The sequence below is a fragment of the Hemitrygon akajei genome, chromosome 7 (assembly GCF_048418815.1).
Source record: "Hemitrygon akajei chromosome 7, sHemAka1.3, whole genome shotgun sequence".
NCBI classification, from domain to species: domain Eukaryota; kingdom Metazoa; phylum Chordata; class Chondrichthyes; order Myliobatiformes; family Dasyatidae; genus Hemitrygon; species Hemitrygon akajei.
Window position 1 is genome coordinate 67640716 of NC_133130.1, and position 23199 is coordinate 67663914.

Here is a 23199-nt window from a genome sequence, read left to right on the forward strand (position 1 = left end):
TGTACCTCTAACTATCGACTCACCCATCACTACCGCTCTCCTCTTCTTCCCCCCTCACTTCTGCACTGCAGAACCAGACTCAGTGCCAGAGATCTGGCTGCCGCAGCTTGTCCCAAGTAAGTCATCCCCCCCAACAGTATCCAAATCAGTATACTTGTTGTTGAGGGGAATGGCCACAGGGGAGCCCTGCTCTGCCTGCCCTTTCCCCTTCCCTCACCTGACGGTAACCCAATTACCTGTGCGCTGCTCCTCTGGCGTAACTGCCTTCCTGTAGCTACTATCTATAAACTTCCCATTCTCCCGAATGATCCGGAGGTCATCCAGCTCCTGCTCCAGTTCCCTAACGCGGTTTGTTAGGAGCTGCAGCTGGATGCACTTCTTGCAGGTGCCGTTGTCAGGGAGACCAGATTTCCCACATCCTGCAAGAGGAGCATTCCAACATCCTGCCCGACATTCGCTCTACTCTAAACGAACAAAAACAAAACTTACCGGAACCTACCCTCGTCTCTGCCTGTTCACACAGAAGCCTGTTGAGCCAAAGCCGTCACACTCTGACTCAGTCCACTCCAACGATGGCCACTGTATATAGCGGTCTCCCTTTTAAACCTTTGGTGCACTACGCCCTTTTCTATCTCTATTTTAAATATTTTAGTTTTCTAACTTTTTCCTGTTCTGTTGAAAAGGTAACTATGTTTCTCTATCTGCAGATAACTGACGTTCTGAGCATTCCAAGAATTTCCATATTTATTTCAGATTTCCAGAATCCACAGTACTTTGTTTTTGTATGAATAGATAAGCACATTAATATACAGATAATGAATATGCAAACTTTCATTAGGAAAGTTTATAGCAACGCACTACTATGTTAAAAAGTTACTGAAGATTCAGAGTGAGCACCTAGTAAATTTCTATTACCAATAGTAAGTAATAAAAAAACATTTTGCCATATGTGAGTGACGAACTACCAATTTTTTTTAAGATTTAGCAATTTTGTTCAAGATAATCTGTTACTTTTTATATATCTAATTTATTTCAGATTTTTGAAACAGACTTCACAACAACAACTTTAATTGTAGACTTGTAGGGTCCCTATCAAGTGAGAGACACGATGGAGCACTCATCTGATGCAGCATGCAAGCTCCCGTTTTAACAAGTGGGTGCACATAGTCTCAATGTAAACTGGTTTCAAGCAAGGCTGAGTCATCGCCTCAGTGCATTGTACAATATTTCAATACAGCATCATCTCAAACATGACTCTACCTACAGGAGATCTAGCTTGTTGGGCGGATGGGAATAATAAACCCATGATGCTCCTGTTCCAGAACAAGGACATCTCAACTTCAGTCTGAGCTGACTAGCTGACCTGCAACGTAACCCTGCTTCTCTGTCCACAAATGCTGACGGAGCTTTTGAATGCTTCCACCATTTCATTCTACATTTCAATTATTGAACAATGGTGTGCGCAAATTTGGAGGCTGAGGTACGAGTCACTGTCAGCTCATTCATGGAAACTTACAATAGAATAGGTCATAAACTTAACATCAATAAGACAAATGTCCCTGACAGCTGCTCTCGTACAGCAGTACCTTACAAACTAAAGGTACATGATGAGATCCAGAAGATGTACCCATCGTCCCCCTCATATCTCAAGAGAAACCTCTAGGTGAAGGCAGTGATGAAATCCCCTATTACCTATACTGTTCTGACACAGCATTTAACCATCTGAAGAAAAGTATATTGGAAGATCAAGAACTGAAACTGAGGAGAAAGCTCATAGTCTACCAGGTAACAACAATCCCTGCCTTTCTAAGCACTTCTGAAAGCTAGGCAACCAACAGCAGTCACCTCAAAGCAGGAGAAAGAAACTATCATTGCTACAATTGCAAAATGCTGCCAAAATAAACAGGAGAAGCAAACCAGTGTCAGTATCCTCTCCCAGAACAACATGCCCTCATCAATGCTCTAGCTACCTTCCTTGGGCACATGTTCAAAAATAAATACTCTGATCCAAGCGCCATCGCTGCAGAGGATTACTAGGTGGGCGAAATAAAAGATTCAAAGATATTCTCAAAATATCCTTGAAGAAATGTAATGACTTGTGGACAGTCTATGGGTTAATGGTAGTTCAAAAGGGAAAACAGCATTCCGGGCAGCACAGAGAACCTTGAATCACCGGCTCATGCATCATAAACAACAACCCAATCCAACCCCAGACCACAGACCACAGCTCCCACATTCGCCTCACTAGTCACCTCATAACCCACGGAACTGAAGGGAATAAAGTCTCTCTCGGGCCTAGGGAATGCTGCAGAAAATATTTTATACCCATACCACTTTGCATTACGGCTACCTGATTATCCCATTTCATGAATCCCTCTAAAAACAACAAAAGCCAAAGTCTATCAAATTATTCTGCATAGCATAAACAAGGTATGCATTTTATCTTAAACAGTACTAATTGTAAATAAGTTGATTAGGAATATTAAGTTTTTTCATTCATAAGAGATAAGTTCAAACTGTTAGCCTTCAGAATGACAGTAATGCACTTACATTCCAGTCTATAGTTGCAAAGAAACAATGCCGTTTTATCTCCTCAACACCATCAGGTCCTGCACCTTAAAACAACATAAAAACACAAGCAAAAAAATCAATGCTTCTGAAAAGTCATTGCTTAATAAAGTGCAACATTCTGATCTATGCATTACACAGACTGGAATTTGTATCTTTGGGACTTAAGAGTCGTTGAATCATACAGCACACACAGAGGCTCTTTTGTTCACTACTGAACCCACCATCAAACACCTAACCATGTCATTCCATTTCCCAGTTCTCAATGTGTGGACTTCTACGCAAAGGCACTCTCAAGTGTCACCTTGAATTTACTTCTTAAAGTATTGTGAGAATGCTCTACTACCGTAATTTGACCATGCATTCCAAATTTCACCCACTGTACATGTAAGTGGCTCAAATGAAAGCTAATATTACAAACACAATTATTTTACTTCATGCTATATGATGTCAAAACCAGTATTCTCTTTAGAGCATTTCTTTTTTATGTGTTATGTACTCATGACACGACAGTGGTACCCTTGTCACGTGACTGGGATGGAAGCTATACTGGACTTGAGGTAATGGTCTTGTGATGGTGGAGTGACGTCATTTTCCTGCCAGTAGAGGTCATGTGACAGGTTTTTTTTACAGGGTATAAAAGGAGGACCCCTCATTGTGAGGAGCGGCAGTTCGTGGCTGGATTTGCCATGTTGACTTCATGCCACAGCGTGATTTAATGTTATGACGCAGTTTAGTTGAAAGATGAAGTTTTATCTAATGCCTAAAGTTTAAAAGGTCATTGCCAGCAGTTTCTCTACAATACTGCTAGTTGAGAATCAGTGGAGAGTGAAGATTGGAGTTCGGGAGTTAAAGATCGAGGAGAATTGATTTTGACGATGAAACAGGTTCGACCTTGTTTGATCCTTATTCGGAGGGAATTCGTTGACTGTTCTCGTGTTAATCCCTGTGAAATAGCAGAAAGGATTGGGAATAGTTCTGTAAAGGAAAGGTCAGTGCCTTTAAGCCGTTTCGTTTCGTAAATTCTTCGTGGGAAAAAGTTCGATCTTGGGAACCGAAACAACACGACGGAAAAGGGAATTTAAATCGTCTTAAAAAGTCTCTCCCTTAAATGGACTGTGAGCATTTTGAACTTTTGGCAATATTACTTTGAAGAACTGTTTTTGCAACATCGCTTTAAGAACTGTTTAAGCTTCAATGCTTTAAGAACTGATCAAGCTGCCGCACAGCAGCTGACTTCCGGTTACGTCAGTGATTTGTTTACTTTTGGGGAGTTTGTTTTCAGTGTTTAATAAACATGTTATTTGTTATATAAACCCCTGCCTAACTCATATATTTATTGTTGCCTGAATCCGTAACATAAATATGGGGGCTCGTCTGGGATTGGATCATTTGAGTTTAAATGCTTGTTAAATTTTGAGTCGGTGTTTTGGAAACGGGGAATGCTCGATTCTTTTGTTTGATTGGCTTGTGAGTGGTATTAGGCAACAATGAATATTGATGAGTTTCTGGTTTCGCCAGGCGCGGAGTTGTTAGCGAAGGCGAAAAAAATGAGGTATCTGAGATAGCTAGTAGATTGCAACTTAAAGGTATTTTGAAGACTACATCAAAGGCTGTAATACAGAGAACAATTGCATCACACTATGTGGATTCGGGTGTTTTTGATGAATCGACTTTAGAGTCGTTTCCAATAAGTAATCTGGAGATGCAGTTGCAAATCGAGCAAATGAAGTTGGAGCGTTGTAGGTTAGAAGCTGATCAGAAAAAAAGGGAATTTGAATATGCAATGATGAAATTAAGGTCTGGGAATCAGTTTTCTGGTTCTAAAAAGCTGTTTGTTGCTAGTCAAGAAATTAAATTGGTCCCTCCATTTAGTGAAACAGAAGTGGAAAGATATTTCCAACATTTTGAAACTATTGCTCGGATGTCAGAGTGGCCGAAAGATAAATGGTCAGTGTTGTACAGAGTGTAATCAAAGGCAAAGCACAACAAGTTTATACAGCTTTAACTGCTGCGCAAGCACTTGATTATGATATTGTGAAAATGCATATTCTAAAAGCACACGAATTAGTCCCAGAAGCGTATAGAGAAAGATTCAGAAGTTTGAAGAAGTCTGTGGAAAAGACTTATGTGGAATTTGCCTATGATAAAGCTGTGTGTTTTGAGAGATGGGTTTCTTCTAAAATTGTAAATGAGGACTATGATACATTGAAAGAGCTGATTTTAATGGAGGAATTTAAAAGAAGCATTCCTGTTGAAGTAAGGACCTACTTAAATGAGAGGGATACTGATAAATTGCAGGACTGTGCTAGATTAGCTGATGAGTATGTTTTAATCCATAAGAATAAATTTCCTCAGGGTAGAATTTTTAAAAGGAAAAATAACATGGAGACTCAAGGTAAATCAGAAATTAAATCAGAAGTTAATGAGAAAGGTAAGGACGAAGGAAACCCTGTGAAGGAAAGACAGTTTGGTTTTATTTGTAACTATTGTAAGAAACCTGGCCATGTAATAGCTAACTGTTTCAGATTGAAAAAGAAAGAGAAGGAAGCAGTTCCAGATGCTTGTGTGCAACATACTGAAGCACCTGTAAAATTACAGGGTTTGATAAACACAAATGAGGTTTTGTTAGAGTCTGACCAAGTTAAAAAGGGATATGATCATTTTATAACTGAAGGGTTTGTATCCTTGAAAGAAGGATCTACTCTGGTGCCAATAAAAATCCTTAGGGATACTGGAGCTTCTCAATCACTGATGTTAGACAGTGTATTGAAGTTTAATGAAGAGTCTGATACTGGTGAGGTAAATTACATAAGCAGTGTTGGGAGTGATTTTATGCCTGTACATTTACATAAAGTAAATTTAAAGTCAGGATTAGTTACAGGATTTGTTAAGGTAGGATTACAGCATAGCTTACTTGTGAAGGGTATTTCTTTATTGTTAGGTAATGACTTGGCAGGTGGACAAGTTTTTCCTGAAGTGCATTTGACAATGGAGTCTAAGGAACCAGAGATTAATTCTAACACAGATTCTTCCTGTGTTGTGACTAGAGCTATGGCTAAAAAGATTGATGCGCAGAATGAGGTTGTTACTCATGACTGTTCAACTCAGGATTCGAGTTTTGAGAATGTGTCAGAGACTTTCTTACCTTCGTTGTTTGAACAAGATTCTTGGAGTAAATCTGACTATGAAGATTTATCTCTGTCTCAGAAGGAGATGATAGTAGAGCAGAATAGAGACCCTGAGATTATAAAATTAAGAGAACAAGCTTTACTAGATAGTGAAATTGAGAAGGTGCCAGTAGGATATTACTTGGAAAAAGGAGTGCTGATGAGGAAGTGGAGGTCACCTACAATTCCTGCAAGTGAGGAATGGAATGTTGTTTATCAGGTAGTTGTCCCTAAAGTTTATCGAAATGAGATTTTGACTTCAGCTCATAGTGTGCCTTTAGGTGGACATCAAGGGGTAAGGAAAACTGTGGACAAGATTTTAAAACATTTTTACTGGCCTGGTCTAAGAAAAGATGTGGCGATGTTTTGTAAAACATGCCATACTTGTCAAATTGTGGGTAAACCAAATCAAGTTACACTAGTAGCTCCATTACAACCTATTCCAGCATTTGGTGAACCGTTTTCTAAAGTTATTGTAGATTGTGTTGGTCCCTTACCAAAGACAAAAACTGGTTATCAGTATTTGTTGACTATCATGTGTACTTTGTCTAGGTTTCCAGAGGCAGTACCACTTAGGAATATAAAAGCTAAAACTGTGACAAAGGCCCTTATAAAATTCTTTACTTATTTTGGATTACCTAAGTAAATACAAACTGATCAAGGCAGTAATTTTATGTCTGGATTATTTCAACAGATAGTTTATAAATTGGGAGCTAAGCAAATCACTTCATCTGCATACCATCCGGAATCGCAAGGTGCCTTGGAGAGATTTCATTCTACCCTCAAGAATATGATTAGGACATATTGCGTGGAAAATGAGAATGATTGGGATGAGGGTATAAACTTACTTTTATTTGCAGTAAGGGAATCGGTACATGAATCTTTAGGTTTTAAATATAAGGATTTGTTTCCAGATGTTCTGAGAAGGACTACTATAGCTTCACATGATGTAGATGTTGGAGATACCAAACCTATCAAACAACACCCATATAGGATGAACATAGAAAAATGTGAACTTGCTGAGAAAGAAATTAAATATATGTTACAGAATAATATTATTAGGCATTCTAACTCGAATTGGAGTTCACCATGTGTTATGGTGCCAAAACCAGATGGTAGTATTAGGTTTTGTACGGACTATAGGAAGGTGAATGCTGTAACGAAATCAGATGCATATCCAATTCCTAGAGTAGATGATTGTGTAGATAAAGTTGGAAAAGCAAAGTTCCTTACAAAGATTGATTTATTGAAAGGGTATTGGTGTGTTCCATTAACGGACAGAGGTAGAGAGATTTCTGCATTTGTAACTCCATCTGGGTTATATGAATATAATGTTCTTCCATTTGGGATGAAGAATGCCCCAGGTACTTTCCAGAGGGTGATTAACTGTGATTCAGGGATTGAAAGATACTGATGCTTATATTGATGATTTAGTGACAGGATATGATACTTGGGAAGCACACATTATTGCGGTGGAGAAATTGTTTGAAAGGCTTTCAAAAGCTAACTTAACTATTAATTTAGCTAAGAGTGAATTTGGACATGCCACTGTGACTTACCTTGGTTATGTTGTGGGTCAAGGTAAGGTAGCTCCTGTTCAGGCAAAAGTTCGGGCAATTTTAGAGATTCCCACTCCAACTGGGGAAAAAACTCTCAGAAGATTCTTGGGAATGGTAGGATATTATCGGAAATTTTGTAAGAATTTTGCTAATGTTGCCCTTCCATTAACTAACCTTTTGCAGAAGAATGTGAAGTTTGTGTGGACAGTGCCTTGTCAAGAAGCATTTGAAAAATTGAAAACAATGATATGTCAACAACCTGTGCTTAAGGCACCTGACTTTGAAAAACCTTTTTCATTGGCTGTAGATGCTAGTGATGAGGCTGCAGGAGCAGTCTTAATGCAAAGGAATGAGGGTGATGAGGTTGATCATCCAGTAGCTTACTTCTCTAAGAAATTTGATAAGCATCAAATAAACTATTCAACAATAGAGAAAGAATTGTTATCTCTTGTTTTAGCTTTAGAATATTTTGAGGTATATGTTGGTACAACTCAAAAACCACATTGTTTACACTGATCATAATCCGTTAGTTTTTCTGAGTAAGATGAAAAACAAAAACAAGAGATTATTAAATTGGAGTTTGATGTTACAAGAGTACAATACTGTGATAACTCACATTAAAGGTAAAGATAATGTGGTTGCTGATTGTCTATCTCGATGTTGAATGTACAATGTAATTTTTTTTATAGAGTGGTTTTTTTTTCAATTGTAACACTCCTACTGTATTGTGAGTTGTAAGATGTTATATGATGGTATTGTATATTGTGTATGTTATAAAATTTATACATTTGTTTTTCTTGTAAATAATTTTTGAAATTTTTGTTCTTGTCAGACCAAAAATGTTTTTTTTGGAGGGAGGTGTTACGTACTCGTACCCTTGTCACGTGACTGGGATTGAAGCTATACTGGACTTGAGGTAATGGTCTTGTGATGGTGGAGTGATGTCATTTTCCTGCCAGTAGAGGTCATGTGACAGGTTTTTTTTACAGGGTATAAAAGGAGGACCCCTCCCTGTGAGGAGGGGCAGTTCGTGGCTGGATTTGCCACGTTGACTTCATGCCACTGCGTGATTTAATATTATGACGCAGTTTAGTTGAAAGATGAAGTTTTATCTAATACCTAAAGTTTAAAAGGTCATTGCCAGCAGTTTCTCTACAATACTGCTAGTTGAGAATCAGTGGAGAGTGAAGATCGGAGTTCGGGAGTTAAAGATCGAGGAGAATCGATTTCGACAGTGAAACAGGTTCGACCTTGTTTGATCCTTATTCGGAAGGAATTCGTTGACTGTTCTCGTGTTAATCCCTGCGAAATAGCAGAAAGGATTGGGAATAGTTCTGTAAAGGAAAGGTCAGTGCCTTTAAGCCGTTTCATTTCGTAAATTCTTTGTGGGAAAAAGTTCGATCTTGGGAACCGAAGCAACACGACAGAAAAGGGAATTTAAATCGTCTTAAAAAGTCTCTCCCTTAAATGGACTGTGAGCATTTTGAACTTTTGGCAATATTACTTTGAAGAACTGTTTTTGCAACATCACTTTAAGAACTGTTTAAGCTTCAATGCTTTAAGAACAGATCAAGCTGCCGCACAGCAGCTGACTTCCGGTTACGTCAGTGATTTGTTTACTTTTGGGGGGGTTTGTTTTCAGTGTTTAATAAACATGTTATTTGTTATATAAACCCCTGCCTAACTCATATATTTATTGTTGCCTGAATCTGTAACATATGAAATATAAAGCTGCATTGTAAATTTAAATATCTTCTTCATAATAAAAATGGCATACGTAAAATGATTAAAAGACACCAATATAAGACTAACAAAATTAGACATGAGTTTCCCATTTTATTGCTCTGATCTCAATTTGATTTTAAGAAGCAGATTGCAACTTCAAATAATTTCCCATGTTTAGAAAGTAATTTTGTGTTGTATCACTTTTGTTAATATAATGTTCTTTCTTCACCTGATAACTATGTTTATTTCTTTGCAAACATTGAGAGGAAAAAGCTGAAGAAATATACTTAAAATAATTCAAGAAAAATGAGAAAGGATCATTTGGGATAAAAGACAAAATATGTGCCTGGAGTCAGACGAGGTAGGAGAGGTCCTTAATGAATACTTTGCTTCGGTATTCACCAATGAGAAAGACCTCGACAAATGTGAGGTCAGTTTAGAATAGGCTAATGTGCTGCAATACGTTCAGGTTAAGAAAGAGGATATGTTGGAACTTTTCAAAAACTTTAGGATAGCTAAGTTCCTGGGGTCGGATGGGATATATCCCAGATGACTACAGGAGGAGAGGGAAGAGATTGTTGCATCATTGGCAATGATCTTTGCATCCTCACTGGCCACGGAGTTTGTACCAGAACACTGGAGGATTGCAAATGTTATTCCTTTGTTCAAGAAAGGAAATCATGGCAATTATAGACCAGCGAGGCTTACATCAGTGGTGGGCAAACTATTGGAGAGGACTCTTAGTGACAGGGTTTACAAGCATTTGGAGAAGCATAGTCAGATTAGGGATAGTCAGCATGGCTTTGTGAGGGACAAACCATGCCTCATGAACCTGATTAAAGTCTTGAAGAAGTGATAAAACAAGTTGATGAAAGTGAAACAGTGGATGTGGCGCATTTGCATTTTGATATGGCATTTGCAAGTTTCCCCAAAGTAGGCTCATTAAGAAAATCTGAAGCAAGGGATTCATGGAAAGTTTGCCATGTGAATTTGGAATTGCCTTGCCCACAGAAGGCAGAGGATGGTAGTAAATGGAGCATATTCGGCCTAGAGGTCCAGGATGAGAAATGTTCCAAGGGATCCATTCTGGGACCTTGCTGTTTGTGATTTTTATAAATGACTTGGATGAGGATATGTGGTGAACTACATATACCTGTCTGGACATGCCCCCCCGCTGACTGCTCCTGTGGCTCCTCCCACTGACCCCGGTATAAAGGCGATTGGAGCCACAGACCCTTCCTCAGTCTCCAGGATGTTGTGTGGTGGTCGATTGCTGCTTGTGCTTTCTTTCAGCCAATAAAAGCCTACCTTAACCCACGTCTCAGAGTTATTGATGGTGCATCAGGAAAGGAAAGGGCTAGTACATTTGCAGATGGCATAAAGGTTGTTGATGTTGCAGATATTGTAGAAGATTGCCATAGATTACAATAGGGCATTGATAGAATACAAAGCTGGGCTGAGAAGTGGCAGATAGAGTTCCATCCAATGACATACTTTGGATATAGAAGAGAGGAAACTGTGTGGACTAGGTTAAGGCTGGGGCACTGTGCATTAAACAAAACATTGAAAATGATAGGGAAACTCCAGACAGGATTGTGTGAGGAATGTCAGGAAGAGGAGTCAGTAGAGCATGTAATTCTAAGTTGCAGGATGTATGGGATACAGAGAGAGATGATGAGAATTAATCTAAGGGAATTGAGGGTGCAGGGATTTACATTAAAAGGGTTACTGGGCATGGGTGAGAGGGCACCGGCACAGGTCAGGGTACTTTTAGCTTTCTTAAGGGATACAGGGTTTTTTTATAGGACATGATGGATAAGCAGGAATAGGGTACTAGGATGGCCAGAGAAGAAAGGATAAAGTGTAGATGGTGTGTGTGTGTGTGTGTGTGTGTGTGTGTGTGTGTGTGTGTGTGTGTGTGTGTGTGTGTGTGTGTGTGAGAGAGAGAGAGAGAGAGAGAGAGAGAAGAGAATGGGTGAAGGGATTTAGAATGTAAGACTATCGTCTGATCCACACTCCAGAGCAGAAGGTGTCGGTAATGCACCATTAAGCTGGGTGCCAACCGCCGTAAAACAAGACTGAGGAGAAGAAGAAGAAGACATACTTTGGAAGGTTGAATTTGAAGCTAGGTTAAACGGCAAGATTCTTAGCGGTGTGGGGGAACAGAGGAACCTTGAGGTCCAAGTCCATAGATCCATCAAAGATGCTGTTCAAGTCGATCAGGTGGTTAAGAAGGTTTATAGTATGTTGGCCTTCATTAATCAAGGGATTGAGTTCAAGAGCCATGAGGTAATGCTGCAGCTCTACAATATTCCAGTTGTACCAGTCTTGGAATATTGCCTTCAGTCCCAGTCACCTCATTATAGGAAAGATGTGACAGTCACTGCTTTCTTCCCCGGGTGGTAATGGCTAATATGAGGACATACTTTTGAGGTGTTTGAAGGAAAGTGGAGGGTGGGATATCAGAGGCAGGTTTTTACGACTCAGGGTGTTAAGTACATTTGAATGTGCTGCCATGGGTACTGCTTGGGGCAGATGCATTTGGGACATTTAAGGGACTCTTAGGCACATGGGTGAAAGAAATATAGAGGGCTACGTGTGAGGGAAAGGTTAGGTTCATCTTGGAATGGGTCAAAAGGTCAGAATAACATCCTGAGTAGAAGGCTCTGCACTGTGCTTTTCCTTCCTACGTTATATGTTTTTTAAGTTTCCTCGACCAATGAAACTGATTATTTCAAAATGAGTGCTCATTTACAAAAGAGAATAAAATAATAAAATAATGACAGATAAGTCAGAGGATGGTTGTTTCCTTTATCTTAATTCCATCAGAAAATATCTTTCAATGGTAAGAGCTATGAATCACAACTAAATGGAAATACACTATCTTACTTCTTTCACAGACCCCAAATGTGTCAGCTGTTCTCTGCTTTGATGTCTATGAATAAACTATCAATGCTCTTTGATAAAATGTACAGATTAATATCATATAATAAAGAACGGTTAATTTTCTGATCTACACTTCCGGTTGGTGTTGCAATTTTACAGGACGATGTAAACCATATCTACCTAGTCTGTTGCAAGGATTCCGCTTGAAAAGTGCTCGTAAAAGGCTTTGGGCTTCTGGGCTTAAGAATTGTGGCATTCCCAGTTTTGCTCTAGAAAACAAACATGACAAATATCTCTCAGTCATTTAAGCAAACAGAATTATTTTAAAACAGTTTGGGGAAATGTATTTCTTTTCTTCTCTGACTTTCCTCCTATTCCTTATCTTTCAATTCCTCTCCTGAAAACAGTCTGCCCAAAGGATGGACCCTGGTGATATTTTGGTTAAATAATCATTTGCGGACTGAGGACCAAGAGAGATACTGACAGGAACCTGATGAGTCACAGTTGTCAATCCAACTGATAATATCCTGTGCATACTCAATACTTGCGTAAGCACCCTCCAGGAGAGATTACGTCGGCAGTTAGGAACAAGTATTCTGACCGACTCTCTTCTTAGGCCAAGAACGTTAAATGGAATTGTTATATATATACCCAGGCCAAAATCAGCTGTCTGAATTTAGGTCACAGTTTAAATTTGGAACATCCCAGGTTTGTGCTGCTTTATGATTTTTGGCTTATTCAACCAAAGTCATAAGGAATTTTACTAACTGTCATTCACTTTGTACCTCATAATACACCATTCTTTATTTGCCTTAGAAGCAATCTTAGATTATATTTTTATGTATTAAATAATGTCTGAGAACCTTTGGAATAAACAATAAGATACATGAAAAATCTTGAACACTTAAACAGATTCTAGAGAAAGAGGTAAACTGATCAGTTTATTAATGGAGCCTGACTTTTTACCTGTATATAGCATAAATACAGAAATGGGAACTCTTTAAATAGTTTTTATTATACTGCCACATTTAAGTGAACAAGCCTTTGTATGTTCATGGAAGTGCCCAGTCTCTACTTAATATTTCTTTTCAAAATAGATCTGAGGACAGAATTTGCTTTTTCAGATATTTGGACAACTCTTTCACGGCCTTGAAAACAGACTGCTTGTTCCTCTGCCATGCTGCCTGGTCCAGTGTGGTTTTACTGGGAGCTCATCAGTGTGGCATGGTTGGCTCAGTACAAATGGGCTGCTGCAATCATACAGGCTTTGACAGTCAGTGGTGCTCTTCAGTAGGTGACCTAACCTCGTAAGCTGGGAGGCATGTGGAAGTCTGCAGACCAACTCCACAGTGGGGAACTAAGAGTTTTTGTGAGGAATACCAGGCAAGACAAGACAGAATTGATGATATCAGAGCAAAAGATCTAATAATGTAGTGAGTTGCTTTGGTATAGAGAGTAGTGGAGCAAAAGTGCCCAACATATATCCCTACTACTATACCCCAGAGTGAGAATGGCTTTGAGTAGTAGGGCAAATAGAAAAGTGTGTTTCAGTATGTACTTTTAGACATACAGAGACATGGGGAAGTAAACCACATGATCCAACCCCATTAAGTACTTAGGTTATGGCAACTGTACTATATAACTCGGTTAAAAGCAGCAGCTTCTCATTATACATGTAAAATAGGATACTGGTTCAGATATAATCACCTGTGCTTTTCTTTTCTTCCAAAGCATCAGGAGTTCTTCTTCATCACACACTGAGGCTAACCAGACAAAGCTGTGATGATTCTCACACATAACTTACTTGAGGATAAGTGCCATGGTTTCCTTTCTGTCCTTTCCTTGAAAAGGCAACGACCCCGTCAACATTTCAAACTAGGCAATGAAGTTAAAACAGGTACGTTAGAGACATCACCAATGCTCAAATAGCTCTGCCAACATGATCTGCATACTTCATTTGGCTGTTCAAATCAGTCAACCAATCAGTAACAAAATGAAGACATTTACCAAACAAATACCTTGTTGGACTTTCATAAATATGGTTTGTACTGTGAAAATCTCTTTCTCTCTCTCTCTCTCCCCCACTCTCACTCTCTCCCTCTCCCTCTCTCTCTCTCTCCCCCCACTCTCTCCCACTCTCACAATGTCACTGTCACTCTCTCCCTCTCCCTCTCTCTTTCTCCCTCTCCCTCTCTCTCCCTCTCCCTCTCCCTCTCCCTCTCTCTTTCTCCCTCTCCCTCTCTCTCCCTCTCCCTCTCCCTCTCCCTCTCCCTCTCTCTTTCTCCCTCTCCTTCTCTCTCCCTCTCTCAATAATAGTTGGGTTGAATAGGGACAATACTAATGGAAAAGACAGCTTATTAACAGGCTCTGTGGTGATCATGGAAAACCATGAACAAAGCTGTATAGTGTGCTAGTCTGAAATTAGCTTCTGCAGAAAGATTCTGTGATTTCATAGACAAAAGGCTTTTGTTTGGTTTCAAGTTGATCCAAACATGGAAAATTGCCAGTTTTAAGCCTCAGGTCTGTCCTGAGCACAAGGATCTCATATTATGTCATTATAATATATTTACTCATTTATCATTTGACAGATATTGAATGTTCTTTTACCACGATATCTTACGGGGCAAGATGTGGTGAAAAAAAACCATTCTGATATGAAAGACAAGGTAGTGGTCAGGTGTTCATAGACTGTTCAGAAATCTGAGGACAGAGAGAACGGAGCGATTGAGCCAAACAACAACACACACAAAATGCTGGTGGAACACAGCAAGCCAGGCAGCATCTATAGGGAGAAGCGCTGTCGACGTTTCGGGCCGAGACCCTGTGTGTCGTTGTTTGAATTTCCAGCATCTGCAGATTTCCTCATGTTTGGAGCTATTGAGCCTGTGTCTTCATGCTCCTGTATCTCCTCCCAGGTTGCTGTAACAAGAGGAAGGCATGTCTTGGACGGTGAGGGTCTTTAATGATGGATGCTGCACCTTTGAAATATGACCCCGATGGTGGAGAGGCTTGTGCCTATGAAGGAGCTGGCTGAGTGTATAACCCTTAGGTCGGAATGCTTTCTACGGTGCATCTCGTCTTTGCTGATATAAGAAATCCCTTCTCACTCCTAATGAGGTACAGCTGCTGGATGCCTTCTTCACAATGCATCAATATGCTGTGTGCAGGATAGATCCTCTAAGATCAGGAACTTGAACTGCTCACCCTTTCCACTGCTGACCCCTCAGTGAGTGTTCTCCCAAACACCCCTTCCCCAATCCCACAATCAATTCCTTAGTCTTGCTGACACTGAGTCAAGGTTGTTGTAGCAAAACGACTCAGTTATCTGATCTATCTCACCCCTATACACGTCAGTCCTCATTGCCATCTAAGATGTCATTATAATGTTCTTTTACCATGTTTTCTGCCAACAACAGCAGTGTCATCAGTGAATTTACAGATGAACTTCGAGCTGTACCCTAGCCATGCAGTGATGAGTGTAGCCTAGACACGTAGTGATGAGTGCAGAAAGAGTAAAGCAGTGGTTAAGCACACATCCTTTAGATGTGCTTGTGTTGCTGGTCAGTGAGGAGGACATGTTATTACTGAACTGCACTGACTGTGGTCTCCCGATGAGGAAGAATTTGCGATCCTTATCCTGACAGCCCTCAAGTTAATGATTTCTACAACACCTGGACAAAGAGTTGCAAAAAGACAAATGTAAAAGAAATAACAAAACATTGAGATATAGGAAATGAAAAGGATTGGATTTACTGATGTAAAATAATCAATTGAATACTAAGGTAAATCTGATAAGAACATATTCTCTTCATTCAAAACTTATAAAGCATGTGTGGAGACTCATTAAAACTGGTTAAGAAAAGAACACATATCCAAATCATCATCCCATATTTTTGCAGGCACAACAAATTTACCTTCTTTATTTCCTTCTAAGTTTAACAGCTTCTTTGTGAGACTGGGTGGCTGGTAATCTCAAGCATCACTGGAAATTTCTATCCAATGAACTTTGCAGCTCTATATAATGGATTATTGTTCAGGTTTCAGTTATATTTCAAACAATTATTTTCAAATTGCTCCCTTGAAACAATTCCACCTTGTTTTTTCATGTGCATTTCCCTAATCCGTCATTTGGAAACAGTTTAAATTGGCCATTCACTAAAGCCACTCCAAAATAAACTGTAAGATTAAAAACTAAAATATGCCATTCTAGCTGAATGTTAAGAATCAAATATTTAGTTTGCCAAGAATATTTAATTTTTGGATAAACATTTCCAAGGTCTGCTGGGAAGAAAGAAAATAATACTCAGCATGATAGCGGTTGTAGCTTAGCTATTTAATAATTCGGGGTGAGTCTGAATCAAGATCATGGATGATACAGATCAGGTGACTGTTGACAATGTATGAATGGTAGCAGATGTATCCTGGATTAATGAAGGATATACCACTACACACAGTCAACTAGTAGCATTTACTATCTTGCTGAGCATGGTGCAGTGCTCCAAGATATGGAGAGAATATTCAGTCAAAAGTTTTATTGTACTTCTTTGATAGTTTATTCTGCCACATTCAAGGCTATATTTTGACGTTCCCTTCCTTAAAAAGATTTATCAATTAATTCACTAAGTTCCACAATACACTATCTGCTAAAACTAACAACACTGCAACTAAAAGTAAAGTGTTACAAACAATAATGAGAAAGATATATTCTGCCTACTCTCTGCCGTTCATTAAATGTTAATGTTTGTCATGCACCATGAAAATGAGACTGCAGGCACTGTCATTTGACCTCACGTTGTATAATATCTCTGCAGCCAGGTACATGTCAGCTCAAACTGATGCTGATTTCTGACACTGTTCACAGCTCTGATAGATGATAATCAAACCACAGGCTTGGTGAGTGGGCAGTACACAGCTTGCTTCCCAAAGCTGAGCTTTGAAGCATGAATATTAACATGTAGACTCCTTGGTAATGAGTATACTGCATGGATTTTAAAAGAAATTAAAATGAAAATTCTATATATTTTCTATTCAACATAATACACATTTCTTCCAAGTCACCAGAACACATTCATTTTCTATAGAGGGTTTAATGAGAATGTGCTAAACACCAAGAGGGGCTAAGTTAAAAACAGACAATTTAAATAACTGTGGTCACTACTTTTGCACATAGGTGACCTGCAGACTATTTTGGAGGACAACATAATGACAGCGATACATCAAACAGGAGCTTAAGCCTCAGTCTTAAAGTGGTACTCTAATATATGGTTTGCTAGGGTGCCATATTCACAGTCCTTTGATTTCAGTAATGTGAATGTGGACAAATTTGTGGATGATACAAAGGTTCTCGGAGAGGCAGGTAGTGTTGAGAAAGCAGAGAGTCTGCAGAAGGACTTGGACAGATCAGGAGAAAGGGAAAGAAGTGGCAGATGGAATATAGTGCAGGGAAGTTTATGGTCATGCACTTTGCTGTAAGGAATAAAGGTGTAGATTAATTTCTAAACGGGGAGAAAATTCAGAAATCAGAGGTACAAAGGGAGTTAGGAATTATAAGGGACTTGTGAGTCCTTTTGCAGGATTTGCGAAAGGTTAACTTGTATGTTGAATTGGTGGTAAGGAAAGCAAATGCAATGTTAGCATTCATTTGGAGAGAACTAGAATATAAAAGCAAGGATATAATGCTGAGGTTTTATAAGGCATTGGTCAGACTGCACAGAGTATTGTGAGCTATTTTGGGCCTCTTATCTAAGGAAAGATGTGCTGGAAGTGGAGAGCGTCCAGAGAAGATTCATAAGAATGATTCTGGGATGAAAGGTGCACATGATGGCTCTGGACCTGTACTCACTGGAGCTTGGGGGAAATCTCATTGAAACCTACTGAGTATTCAAAAGTCGAGACATAATGTATGTGGAGAGGATGTTCCCCATGGTGGGGGAGTCTAGAACAAGAGGGCACAGTTTTAGAATAGAGTGGTGTTCTTTTAGAAGGAATAAGGAGGAAACCCGTCAACCAAAGTGTGTGAATATGTAGAATTCACTGCCACAGATGGCTGTAGAGGCCAAGTGATTGGATATACATATTTAATTCAGTGGTTAATAGTTTCTTGATTAGTAATGGCGTCAAAGGTTACATGGAGTAGCCAGAAGAACTGCATTGAGAAGGATAATAAATCAACTATGATTGATTAGTGGAGCAGACTCAATGATCCAAACGGTTTAATTCTGCTCTGATATCACATGGTCTTATGGAATACACTGGACTGCAGTATAATGAAGGCATAATAGCTGATTCTGGACAAAGGCTGCTGATAGGACTAATGACAGATTTGTTGATTCACACTATCTCTGAACAGTGACTAAATGCAAATATTCCCGTTTATATGAGGCAGAATTAAAACGAGGAGCACTGATTTTCATGAATGACTGATCCTTGATAATGAAACAATCCATATTCACTCACAGCAAGAGCTATGCACCGAAAAATGAGGAAAAACACTCTCACCACTCCATTGCCAGCTTCCAACAAGACTGCACTTCCTCTTCCTTTTAAGAGGCTACCCCTTCAAATTTTTCATGACCAAATCAAATGTGGTCCCAAGAAAAGCCCCAATTAATTCAAGCATGAAATCTTACTCTTAAACCAGAATCTACTTGCAAAAAAGACCAACACACTTTTGCTTTGCCTTTCTAATTACTTGTTGTATCTTCATGTTAACTTGTAGAATTTCTTGAACCAGCACACTGGAAACTCATGGTGCACAATCATTTACCAATTCAAAACTAATCAAACAATGTTGACCAAGAACTTAGTTGGCGTTATTAAGCAGTCACCATGCTGTAGGCCAACTAATAATTTGCAGTCAGTACCACGAGTTAGAAGTTCAGCTTAAGCTACAAATATCTCTTAAATGGGATGATGGTGTCTGGAACAGGTGGAGACAGTTAAGGGAAGTTCATCTAGTTGGGAAACATTGAAGGATGGCTGAGAATGGGATGCAGTGTCACCGCAGGTCTTGGATAAAAAGATGCCATGAGGTCCTTCAGGTAAATAACAAGAAGTGCACAATAATTGCTGTTTTGAGGCAGCAATACATGGCGATACATACAAAAATGCTATAAGTTAGAATAAGATTTTTTTTTAAAAATAAATAAAGTGCAAAAAGAGAGCAAAATACTGTTCATGGATCATTCAAAAACTTGATGGCAGAGGGGAAGAAGCTGGTCCCAAAATGATGATTGTGTGTCTTCAGGCTCCAGTACTAGGTCCTTGATGGTAGTACTGAGAAGAAGGTATGTCCTGGATGGTGAGATGCCACCTTCTTGAGGCATCACCTTTTGAAGCCCACCTTGATGGTGGGAGGTAGGTGCCCATGGTTGAGCCAGAAGCATTTACTGATCCTGTGCATTGCAGCCTCCATACCAGACAGTGATGCAAACAGATAGAATCCTTTCCCCCATACACCTGTGAAATGTCTTTGGTGACATAACAAGTCTCTTCAAACATCCAATGAAATATAGCCGCTGGTGTGCCTTCTTCGTAATTACATCAATATGGGTTCCAGGATAGGTATTCAGAGATGATGATGCCCAGTAACTTGAAGCTGTTCACTCTTTCGACTGCTAAACCCTTGATGATGGCCAGCATAAATTCTTCTGACTTTCCCTTCATGAAGTCATAAGAACACCAGAAATAGGAGCAGGAGTAGACCATTGGCCCATCAAGCCTGCCCTGCCATTCAATAAGATCATGGCTGATCTGTCTGGGAACTCAGCTCCATCTACCTGTCTTTTCCCCATAACCTACTATTAAACTATTATAACCATACCATTCCCCTACTATGTAAAATTCTATCTAACTGCATCTTAAATATATTTAGTGAAGAAGCCTCAACTGGTTCCCTGGACAGAGAATTCCACAGATTCACCACTCTCTGGGAAAAACAGTTTCTCCTCATCTCCATCCTAAATCTTCTCCCCTGAATCTTGAGGCAATGTCCCCTAGTTCTAGTCTCACCGACCAATGGAAACAACTTTCCTACTTCTATCTTATCCATCCCTTTCAAAATTTTGTATGTTTCTATAAGATCCCCTCTCATTCTTCAGAATTCCAGAGAGTATAGTCCCAGGTGACTTAATCTCTCCTCATGGGTTAACCCCTTCATCCCTGGAATCAACCTGGTGAACCTCCTCTGCTTTGCCTCCAAAGCCAGTATATCCTTCCTCACATATGGAGACTAGAACTGCATGGAGTACTCCAGGTGTGGCCTCACCAGTACCCTGTATAGTTGCAGCATAACCTCCCTGCTCTTGAATTCAATCCCTCTAGCAATGAAGGCCAACATTCTGTTTGCCTTCTTAATAACCTGCTGTACCTGCAAGCCAACTTTTTACGATTCATGAACAAGCACTCCCAACTCACTCTGCACAACAGCATGCTGCAATCTTTCACCATTTAAATAATAACCTGCTTTTCTATTATTCCTTCCAAAGTGAATGATCTCACATTTACCAACATTGTATTCCATCTGCCAGACCTGGGCCCATTCACTTAACCTATCTATATTCCTCTGCAGACTCTCCACATCCTCTGTACAATTTGCTTTTCCATTCAGTTTAGTGTCATCAGCAAATTTTGCAATGCTACACTTAGTTCCCTATTCCAAATCATCAATGTAAATGGTAAACAGCTGTGGGCCCAGCACCGACCCCTGCGGCACCCCACTCACCACTGACTGCTAACCGGAGAAACGCCCATTTATACCAGCTCTCTGCCTTCTATTGGTTAACCAATATGCTATGCCAATACACTTCCTCCAACTCCATGCATCTGTATCTTATTTTTAAGTCTCTTGTGTGGCAGCTTATTGAATGCCTTCTGGAAATCCAAGTATATGACATCCACCTGTTCCCCTCTATCCACAGCACTCATTATGCCTACAATTAATTCCTTGGTTTACTGATGCTGAGGCCAAGGTTATTGTTATGACACCACTCAACCAGCCAATCTATCCCACTCCTGTACACCTCCTCCTTGCCATCTGAGATTCTGGCAATAGACATTGTGTTATCATCGAATTTATAGATGGTGTTTGAGCTGTGCTTAGTGACACAGTCATGAGTGTAGAGATAGAGGAGCAGCAGGCCGAGGTGTGCCTGTTTTGATTGTCATGGAGGAGGAGATGTTATTTCTGATCTGCTCTGACTATGTCTCCTGATGAGGAAGTCAAGGATCCAGTTGCAGAGAGAGGTACAGAGACCCAGGTTTTGGAGCTTTTTCATTAGAACTGAGGATGTGACAGTGTTGAACGTTGAGCTGAAATCAACAAACAGCAGCCTGACGTAGGTATTGCTATTGTCCAGGTGATTCAAGACTGAGTGGAGATTGCATCTGTTGTGGACCTAATGTGGTAATAGGCAAATGCTTACTACAACACCCTTGCTTATCTCTTTAAACAACAGATAACTCTAGCCAATACCACCCTCTCAAAGTGCTTATTCACAGTAGGTGCAAGAGCAACTTGGTGACAGCTGTTGAGGCAGATCACTCTGCTCTTCTTATTGATATGAATGATGCCCCTTCGAAGTAGGTGGGAACCTCTTACTAGAGCAATGAGGGACTCAAGATGTCCTGAACACTCTAGCCTGTTGGTTGGCTTGAGTTCCCTGCCGTGCACACTATCAGGGACTGACACCTTGCGAGGGTTCATCCTCCTGAAAGCTGTAACATGGATTCTCACAGGATTTTTTTATTGCCCCTTTCAAAGCACGCGCACAAGATGTTGAGCTGACAGGGAGTGAATTAGTCAGACAGTAGGGAGTGGGAGGCATAGGGTCCTGCTTTTCAGTTTTACCTGCAGCCCTGTCCATTGGCCGTGTTTTCTTAAAGGGAAACTGCACTTGCTACCTGGGTGGTCTGCAGACTAGAGTCAGCCTGGATCTGGTGGCTCAGGAGGAAAGTAATGAAAAGAATGGACAGCCCAGGTACCAGCTTTACACTGGCCTTTAGGGGGTTAATGAGGTGAAAACCAGTCAAATTTAGCGAAGAAACCTTTGAGAATGGGATGTGGTGGGGTGCCAGCAGACAAAGGGCTGAGAATCCTGGAGGTCAGCATCAAGGAAATGAAGGGGCAAAGTGGGCAGGGGAAGCAAGGATAAGGGAGCCTATAGTACATTCTTGCAAGGAGAAGAGTGATGTGGTTATAGAATTACCAATCACAGAAAGGTATCCTATAGGATTTCATCATGGAACTAAAAACCAAGCAATAGCATGCCACATCAGATCAGGATTTAACCCAAACCAAGTGAGGTTCATATACAAACATTCACAATCTTTTAACTATGAAGATCCCATAATATTCTTTATCCATGCACATCTCACTGAGTTTTCCATTCAGGTCTCTATCATTGACTTATTCTATATACTGTACATCTTTAAAATGATTCAACAATATGTTGGGCCCATCATACATGTGTCAACACTTTTAAAGAGACATTGAAGGATGAAATTTCTGGAGTCAAGTAATGAAGGGGAAGGAAATTGAGGGATGAGGTAAAGCTTACTGCATGACTACAATTTAGAAAGTATAATGTTAAAAACTTCAAGTGGACATAGTGCAGAAGCAGTGGATATTGTATAATAAGGTGCAACATTTTGATCATTTAAACTGTTCTAAAATTACATAAATGATAGAATGGGGGTTTAAAACTCACTTTTATACAAACGGGGGTGGCTAAAGTATGTAATTGGTAGAATGACCATTTCAAACGTGTGTGACAGGATGGGATTAGGCTCATCAGTTTTAGGAAAGGCAGCACCAGCGGATTTGTGCTGCATCAACATCATTTCAATAAGCTCTGTGTGCCGTCACTGTATAGGTATTAAGAGATAAGAATTTTGTTACCCCTAACTCTTTGCAAATATGGATTGCTGCTACTCAGTGTGAGTTAGGTCCAGTCCATTTAACGCTCTTCTAAAATCAGCTCTGAAAAGGAGGGGAGTGAGTGCAAACACAAACAATGGAACAGAAAATTAATTCAGAGCACAGATTTCACAAATATTCACGTGCTACATACTATGCAGGATAGATCAGCAGATCAGGATGGCTTTGGAGAAGTGTCCTGCTTTCTGTGGCTGGGTTTTGGTCTTTTCCATGAAGCCTCATTTTTGCTTTTGGGTCCTTTGCCCCCGAAGGCTTTAGCAAATAGCCTCTCATTGCTTTAGACCAAATTGTTAGGCCTTACAGATTAGGATTATTACTTTTTTTTGTAAATGATTTTTAGCACTCGTTTCTCTGA

The 23199-nt window shown here is 39.9% G+C and overlaps 1 protein-coding gene across 2 annotated transcripts in view; it reads right to left on the bottom strand.

Moving 5' to 3' along the window:
- The window catches only part of rps6ka2 (ribosomal protein S6 kinase, polypeptide 2), a 162095-nt gene that overhangs the window by 52494 nt on the left and 86402 nt on the right, over window positions 1-23199 (bottom strand). For both annotated transcript variants that reach the window (XM_073051102.1, XM_073051101.1), the window contains exons 9-11: window positions 13713-13783; window positions 12089-12177; window positions 2551-2615 (exon numbers count right to left, since the gene is read on the bottom strand). In XM_073051102.1, the coding sequence (XP_072907203.1) occupies window positions 2551-2615; window positions 12089-12177; window positions 13713-13783 (225 nt within the window). The remainder of the gene's footprint in view (window positions 1-2550; window positions 2616-12088; window positions 12178-13712; window positions 13784-23199) is intronic.